General features: G+C 47.8%; 1 protein-coding gene across 1 annotated transcript in view; it reads left to right on the top strand.

Moving 5' to 3' along the window:
* The first annotated feature begins 5,127 nt into the window (after positions 1-5,127).
* SLC51A (solute carrier family 51 alpha subunit) overlaps positions 5,128-8,893 on the top strand; it is a 22,915-nt gene continuing 19,149 nt past the window's right edge. The window contains exons 1-2 of the mRNA XM_006753407.2: positions 5,128-5,390; positions 6,015-6,109. Of these exons, the coding sequence (XP_006753470.1) occupies positions 5,353-5,390; positions 6,015-6,109 (133 nt within the window). The 5' untranslated portion in view covers positions 5,128-5,352. The remainder of the gene's footprint in view (positions 5,391-6,014; positions 6,110-8,893) is intronic.

Below are 8,893 nucleotides of genomic sequence, written 5' to 3'. Positions count from 1 at the left end.
GGCTCTGTTGACCAATGAGTTGGCCGACCACTGCGTTAGGCGATAAGCCAACACGCGACCCAGACAGAAGGCCAGCGACCACATTGTTGAAGCGCTTCCCCAGCCTTGAACTGCCTACATCTGAGCTGCTTATTATGTGAGGAAAGTCACTGGGTTTTCTGTTACCTGCGGCTGACAGCCGTCATTTCTTTTAGCCACTGAGCATCCGAATTCCTGTGTGTGTGCAGGATTCCCTGCACTGCGAGTCTTGGTGAAGGGCAAAGACCGTTTCCTTGTCCCAGTTGGAGCTGAAAATGCCAGACACACATTCAAAGCCTCTTGCAGCCAGCACTCAGGCCTGTGACCCAGGCACTACCAGTAGCCTCAGAACGGCTACCACAGAGTCTGCTGAGACGCAGCAGCTGCACATGTCAGAGCTGCCGCATTTTGAATGTTACTTTAATGTCACTCAGCAGAGATTATATTATTCTTAAACATGAATAAAATTTATAATTCCAAGATTCCTGTTTTGAATTGGACTAAATGAACTGGGACATTTTGAGAGAATTCATTTGATTAAAAACAAAGAGCAAAAATCCCTCATCAATACACATTTATTACTTATATTTTCTTGTCTATAGAAGCATATTTTTTTCTTTTTTACTGATAACTAATCACTTCTATTTATTCAGAACATAACATACTTTTTATACCCATAGATGATCCTACGTTAAAACCCTATTTAAAAACTCATAGGGTATTTTATTTTTGCAAAGATAGGTTCTAAAATAAAAAAACAGATAGATTAATAACAATACACATAAAATAGATTAAAATCTAGGTCATGGCTCTCATTCACTGTCCTGGCATTAAAGATGTTACAAAGATACGCACATAGAGTGCTACCAAATATCCCAACTTTTATAGATATAGATGCAGTCAAAAAGTCTTTCTCTGATTTCAGCAAAGAGAAACCATCCAAATTTTATTCTTTGACTACTGAATGATTTAACTTTGGTACATGCATTACTAGTTCTCCCACTGTAGCAAATTTTAGTTTTCTCAAGGACTTTCCCCCGACTTCTGGAAATAAAGCATTTCCAACCTTCAAATTAAAATGTTATTCTGATAAATATATGTATCCGGTTGGTCTATTCACATGTAGGCTTTCCATTTTCAGGCTAAGCAAAGACATGCATTTAATGCTTTATTAACATTATTATACAAAAGACAATCTAACCTAATATGAAGAGAAATTGTGACCTTCTAATCAGTGTTTGATAGAGAAAAACATTGATTTTGACTTATCTTTTTAAAATTCAAATGTCATCCTGATCACTCATGGTTCAACATTCAAACAATAAACCAAAAATAAACAAATGTTAACGATTAGTCTTCAAACAGTATGCCAAGGATGCCCCCCTGGCCCGTGATCTTGCCAACGAAAGACCACGTCCGCACCTCTGGCCTCCAACCATTCAGCGGAGCTTCCTTAACCGGGAGCTGTCCTAAGCTTCCAGTTTGTGTGCTACTATTTTTTCAAACTTTGAATATCTGTAGGGATCTCAGCAGCGGCTGAAGAAACCAGCTCAGCCTTGGCATAGTGCCAAAATGTGGCCAACTGCGGCTCTGAGCCCTGTGCCAGGGCCTCCTCCGGGAAGTTACAGACACACTGGGCCATGGCTCTAGGAGGGGAAGTCTGTGGCCTCGAATGAAACATTTTTTCTTCATGGCATTCAAATTAAGAGGTTAAAATCAATGTTGTAAAAATGATATCTTATAATATACTTAATAAGATTATATGACTTCAAATACTAAAGTTTAAAATTTTAGATATTTTCACATCGGCCTGCAGACTGAAGTGTCCCGGTTTGATGCGGTCAAGGGCACATGCCTGGGTTATAGGCTTGATCCCCTGTAGGGGGCGTGCAGGAGGCAGCCTATCAATGATTTTCTCTCTCATCATTGATGTTTCTCTCTCTCTCTCCCTCTCCCTTCCTCTCTGAAATAAAAATAAATAAAAATACCTGCATATCAAAATATATTAAAATTAATTTTAAAGATATATGTATAACAGAAAAGAATTGATAGCTTGGGAGCGATCTTTGAATAACACTAAAAGTAATTATTTTCTTTTCTGCCTATTCGACCCAATAGTAGTTACTATCTCAGCTAGTCTAAATGAGTGATGTTAATGGGGTCTACTCACTTACATGCTTTGTTGTTGTTTTTGGAAGTTTTATGACATATACAATGATAAGCAAAATTAGATTGATAGGAGAGTCTTCACTTCTAAAGGAAAACAGAGAATGCTGGATGTTAGGTTACCTTCTGCTGTGCCATGTTGGTTTGATTGACAATACAGCCAACACTATCACCATGTCTCATCCTTAGGTGCTTGTATTCTTATACAGCAACACCTCTTTTGGATGTTGCCTTTTTTTTTTCTGATATTGGCCAGAAATTCAGAAGAATAAAATTGACCTCACGTCTTTTTGACTGTTAGGTAACACCAAAGGCTTGCTCTCCCTCCTCATAACCCATGACATGGCACTCTCAAACACTGAAGGATGTTCAAAACATAGATATAATTAACATGCTCCAAATATTCTTCACGTGCTACTGATATTATAAGAGCTGCCAGGGCCAGGGATCAAACCTGCAACCAAGGTACATGGCCTTGACTGGGAATTGAACCCATGACCCTTCTCTCTAATCACCGAGCCAAACCGGCCAGGGCCAACACAATTTTCTTGCAGAAAAGGCATTTGGCAAAATCTAACAACATTACATCAGTGATTTTCAACCAGTGTGCTGCAAGAATTTTTAAAACATGCACTACCTAACTAGTCAGGAGCACTGGTCGTTTTTCCCTTAGATTGTCAAATTTAAAAAATGACAACCGCCAACACAACAATAGCTGTCCAGTGTGAATGAATCAAAATTATACCTATTTTTGTCAGATCATCAAAAAAATATATTTTTGGGTGTGCTGCAGAAATTTATAATTAGTTTATGTGTGCCATGAGATGAAAAAGGTGTCCTATCATGTGACCATACAATTTTGGGGGGAAAATTAAGCAAAAAGAAAAAAGAAAAGAAAAGGAAGAAAAAGGATTTGTTTTTCTTGGTTCTAAAAATCAATGTTGAGACCTCCCAGTGCTTAACCACAGGCTGTGTTCTTACACTGCCTGCACAGAAAGAGGAGGCAGAGTAAACTCACCCCATATGCACCTCAGCCCAGGCCCTTTGCCTGGTCAGTATTGTGAATGGCCAGATTGTTTGCGTGTATGTGTGTGTGTGTGCGTGTGCGTGTGGATGTGTGTGTGTGTGTGTGTGTGTGTAGAGAGGTGGGGCGGGGGCGGGGAAGGGTTTAGTGTTTGACCAAAGTCTAGAATTAGCAAGAGAAGAATCTGACTGGCTGGTTCAGCTCATCTTCTCTTGCCACGCCTTAGCTATGGATGGACTGGCCTTGAGTCAGGGCATCGCCCTGGGCTAATCCATGGATCACACTGTATAGAAGATAGCCACCTAGGGACATCGGGTGGGGCAGAAGCAACACATCAGAGCTAAAGCCTTCCCTCTCACCAACACCCTCCCATTCCTCCCTCCCTGTCATCCATCCTGAGAATTACCCAGCCTCCCCTGGACCTCCCAGCTGCCAGGCTCTAGAAGGCTGAATGTCAGTTCAGCCTACTTCCCTTCCCAATGCCCTCCAGCTCTTCAACACCCCTCTCCTAACCCCACCCCCAGTTCTGTCCTGAAGAAGTTTGGAGAACAATCTGGGCTAGGGAAATCTAAAGTTCAGGGCTTTGTGCAATTAAGCTCAAGGCCTCTCACTGAACTAGGGGTGAATGACCCAGGGAGCATTCCTGTGGAAATGGTTTGAGGAAGCTGAGTCAACTAGGGTCTTTGGCAGGGAGGGCCCGGGCAATTGAGCCTCTGGAGGTCAATGCCCCAGTCTTCCGGTTGTACCCAAACCTCCACCTTAGGAGGGAATTGAGCCCTTGAGATTCCTGAGTCACTACATTGTCCTGCCAGAGAACTGTATTTGAGGAGGAAAGTAAAAGAGGGAGAGAACTCTGCTTGACACAAAATATGGGAAGATATTTTGAGGCGTTTTAAGACAGGAGTAGGGAGTCCTGGTACTGCTTCCTCAGATTGTATCTGTCCATCGGCCCAGGTCAGGGCGTCTCCTCTGCCCTCTCATGGTCCTCTCGCACTATCAGAGGCCTTCACTTGAACCTCACAGAGCCCTGAGCCAGGTCCTTTCTGCCTTTCTTCATTCCACCAAGGCTTTTTACTCACAGCCCTCTGACCCTCAGTTTCCTTATTTGTAAAATGGAAATAAAGCTGTCACTTACCTTCAGAGGGAGGTTGTAAGGCTGACATGAGATAAGGAACATATTGCATTTCCTACAGCACTGGGTGCACCTGAAGTGCTCAGTGGACCTTAGATGCTGCTGTTGTTGTGATTTGATATTATCATTCAAGCCACCACTTCTACGGAGCACTTGGCGTGTGTCCGGCCCTGTTCCAGGCACCTCAGGGCGCTGTGCTTGGCCTCAGATAGGTTTACATCTATTTGGAGAGAAAAGAAAAGTCATCAATCAATAAAATAGTTCATAAACAATTGGACAGTTTTAAAAAATTCAGCCCATATGCTTGTAAATCTCACAATGCTGCCTCTTTAATACCAGGTAATACAGCTTCCCTCTCCCCTTTGCTGCATCTTCTGCTGCTATTTGACTGGACAAACCCATCGTCAAGATGTGGTGGGCTGGGCAATGGATGGGAAGCTCACAGGGGCCTTGTCTGGCTTTTCCACCTAGTCCTTCCTTCCACATACCAAGCCACCAAAACCAGCAGTCAAGGCCTCAGCCCTGATTCTCCCACCCCCAGGGCCCCAGAGCCCGCGTCCAGCCAGATTCTTGGGGAGTAGGAGTTGTTGTCCGGTGGACGTGAGAACTTTGTCCCTACCACCACCCAAGAAGGCTCTTTGGGGGACATGGGGAATGTAAGACAGGAATGGGCCAGGGGCAAAGGATGGCTAAAGGTGTTTCTGGGAAGGAGGCAGGAGAGACCACACCTAGGGGACAGGGAGGAGTCAGGAACCTGGGAACTCAGCCAGCTGAGAGGATCAAACTTCAAATTCCTCTGATGAACTCTGAGACAGAAACTGTGAGCAAAGAGGCCTGAGGAGGGAGAGAGCCAGAGGGAAGATCCAGCCACTCTTCCTACCAGTCCTTTGGGAAAGGCTGGCCGTCAGCGGGACCGGGAGCCATCTACCTCAGGGCCCCGATCTGCCGGCCCTTCCTTGCCTTTCAGCACCTGCCAAGAACCGAGAACCGAGCCGGAGCGGGAGAGGAGATAATGGAGCCAGACAGGACTCAGATAAAGCTTGACCCCAGGTGAGTGAGGGCAGCCGGCCCTGAGCCAGGAGCCAGTTGCCAAGCAGCAGGAGGCCTCTATCTCTCTGGCCTGTCCCTCCGTCCCTCCCAGGACCCTTTGGTTCCCAGCAAACAGAATGAGACAGGACTGATAATGGTCTGGCTGTCCCTGAGGACACTCTGGGGTTGGGCCAGTGCATGTCCCTTCCAAGTCTTGGCTTTCTCTCCCCATTTGAGGAGAGGAATTTCCCAGAGTTAGGAGCTGAGGGAGAGGGTGTACGCACAGAGGCTCCACCTGCTGGGGAACCCAAGCCTAGTGCTAAGGGTCCACTCTTTCTCTGGGATCCTGCTCTTTCTCCCTAGCCAGCCCCTGGGCTGCTGCCCCAAGGGAAGGGAAGGGAATGGACTGTGGGCTCTTCGGGCACTACAGCCAGGCTGTCCATGACCTAATGGAACAGCAGGCTGCCTTGCACACTAGACAGGGCCCATTCCCCATTCCCTCCCAGAATCAGGTCCTTGAGGGGAAATGGACAAGCTCCCTGCACCCAGAAATGTTTGAGGGAGCGTCAAGTAACTGGTGTCCCTTCTGGTCCCCTCTCCTCTCCACAAGTCCCCATATCTGAACGCAGGCTGGTGTCTCTCCAGGTACACGGCAGATCTTCTGAAAATCCTGGAGACCAATTACAGCATCCCCTCTGCCTGCTTCTCTCACCCTCCCACTGCAGCCCAGCTTCTGAGAGGTGAGTCAGGAGGCAATAAAGGAGGAAGTGAGCGTCCGGAGGTAAGTCAGGACACTGAGAGGAACAGAGGAGAGGTGGCCCTGCACTGCCAGCCTGAGGGCCCGAGAGGATGGCTGGCCCAGTGCCTGTCTGTCACGTTAACACCTCGGAGAAGAACAGCCCCTCGAGGAGCCAATAGGCCAAAAGCGGGGCATGGCAACCTAGTCCCGGAGACAAACCTGCATGTTGGGCCTCCCACTTATCCTAGCCTCAATGCTCATTCAAACTGGGGCAGCGGCCTAGAGCATTTTTCAGACCCCGGACCATCCAGGGACTCAGGTTGCTGCCCAAATGATCCAAGCCCCGCAGAGTCCCCTGAGGCATACACAACAGCCTTCTTGGGGGGAAACCTATATCATTTGAGAGGTGTGGTTATTCTGAATAATGTTCTTAAAACTTGGGTGAGGCAGGCTGGTGTGGCTCAGTGGTGAGTGTTGACCTATGAACCAGGAAATTATGGTTTGATTCCCAGTCAAGGCACATGCCCGGGTTTGGGGCTCGATCCCCAGGAGAGGGCATGCAAGAGGCAGATGATCAATGATTCTCATCATTGATGTTTCTCTCTCTCTAAAATCAATGAAAACATGTTTTTAAAACACACTTAGATAAACCTGTAAGAGTATCCTGACAGTGCCGGCCACCTAGATTCCTATTACGGAATCGCTTTTGAAAGTGCAAGGCTGAGGATGGAACTCAGTTTATTCCCTGGACACACAGAACATGGCCATCAAATGACCCTTGCATCTTCCTGGCAAATGTGGCTCCCCCATATTTTATTGTGTTTTCCTACTGCGTGATTAACTACCTTTTATTTTATTAATTTTTGTGAGTTTATCTGAGCCAAGCTGACAACCTATGCTGGGGAGCGAGATCTCAAATGCTTCCCTTACCTACCTCTTAGACACTGAGGAATGGGAGCTGTGTCTCTATGGTACCGAAACGCTTTTCCCAGCCTCCTGCCTGATGTGTCACTTCAAGGAGTAGATTCTTTCTGAACAACAGGATGTGGTCAGTGTGCGCCAGGAGGCCACACGGGCATGCACTTGGGCAGCTTGTTGCATGTGCTCCGAACCACAGTGAATGCCAAGTGCCAGAAAGTATCCCAAGAAACCCCGTAGCTGCTCTGTGGTTCGCACCGGCGGCAGCTGCCACATTCAGCTCAGGGACCTGTTGCTAACGTGCAGCTGGCACACAAGTCTTCCCTTACTTACACCAGCGTTGTCAGCCAAAGTCAATTTTGCCCCCCAGGGGATTTTTGGCAACGTCTGGTGGCAGTTTCAAGTGTCACAACTAGAGGGTGCTACTGGGCATCTAGAGACCAGGAATCCTGGCCTGGAAACAAAGGAAAACCCCACAGCAAGGAATTCTCTTGGCGGAAGGGTCAGTAGAGCTGAGGGGCAGAAGCCCTCCCTTACACAGTGAACGTGAATCTCACACCGCTGGGCTACAAAATGTGCAAATAGAAACACCACGGATGTTCAAAGCAGGGAGACCCCTCTGGGCCTGGTAGTCTGACAGCTGCCTGTTCCCGGGCGAACTGTGGGCGTGGCAGCCGTTGAAGAGTGGGGAGCAGCGGTGGGCACTGCGGGGTGGGGAGGAGACAGAAGGAGCGGGCAGGTTCCCAGACACTGAGGAGCTGGATCTGGCCGGACTCCAGGTTGCAGGTGGGGACATCGGGGACAGTTGAGAGGCTGGGCAGGTAAGGTGGGGCCCAGTGAGTGCGGGGCAGAGGAGTTGTACTTTATCCTGCAGATGGAAGGAGCCTGGTGAGGGCTCTGAGGTTGGGAGGGGCTGGATATGCCTCAGGACCATTAATCAGTAATCAGAATGGACTTCAAGGAAGAAGAACCTTGAGAAGCAGGGGTATAAAGTGGGAGTTATCGCCCTAGCCCAGCAGAGGGACAAGAGTCTGAGTCAGCAATGTCAGGGACAGAAAGGGAAGGTTGGAAAGCACAGGCAATCCCACACCAGAGGAGGCACACTGGTAAACCAATATCTAGACAAAGTGAGTGAAGGGGGGAAAGGCCCTAATGATGACTCTGAGGATCTGGGCAATGGCGATGGCGAAGGAGCAGACAGAAGGAGCCTGCAGGTTCCCAGACACTGAGGAGCTGGATCTGGCCGGACTCCAGGTTGCAGGTGGGGACATCGGGGACAGTTGAGAGGCTGGGCAGGTAAGGTGGGGCCCAGTGAGTGCGGGGCAGAGGAGTTGTACTTTATCCTGCAGATGGAAGGAGCCTGGTGAGGGCTCTGAGGTTGGGAGGGGCTGGATATGCCTCAGGACCATTAATCAGTAATCAGAATGGACTTCAAGGAAGAAGAACCTTGAGAAGCAGGGGTATAAAGTGGGAGTTATCGCCCTAGCCCAGCAGAGGGACAAGAGTCTGAGTCAGCAATGTCAGGGACAGAAAGGGAAGGTTGGAAAACACAGGCAATCCCACGCCAGAGGAGGCAAACTGGTAAACCAATATCTAGACAACGTGCAGGGGGAAAAGGCCCTAATGATGGCTCTGAGGATCTGGGCAATGGCGATGGCGAAAGCGATGACACTGACAGAAATAGGGGAGTCGGGAAGAGGCTATTGGAGGGTGTGGAGAAGCCCCTTCCTTCTTCACCTGTACACTGTGTTGTTCCTTAAAATAAATGCTATTTAAGTAAGAGCTCTTCTGGAAGAACTACGGAACCTTTTAATAATCTATTTTTGAAATGCCTGTGATATGATTGCAATTATAATCCTTACAGCGT

The sequence above is a fragment of the Myotis davidii genome, unplaced genomic scaffold (genome assembly GCF_000327345.1).
Source record: "Myotis davidii unplaced genomic scaffold, ASM32734v1 scaffold571, whole genome shotgun sequence".
Classification (NCBI taxonomy): domain Eukaryota; kingdom Metazoa; phylum Chordata; class Mammalia; order Chiroptera; family Vespertilionidae; genus Myotis; species Myotis davidii.
Note: the sequence above shows the minus strand (reverse complement) of the source record. Positions and strands in the feature narration are given on the sequence as shown.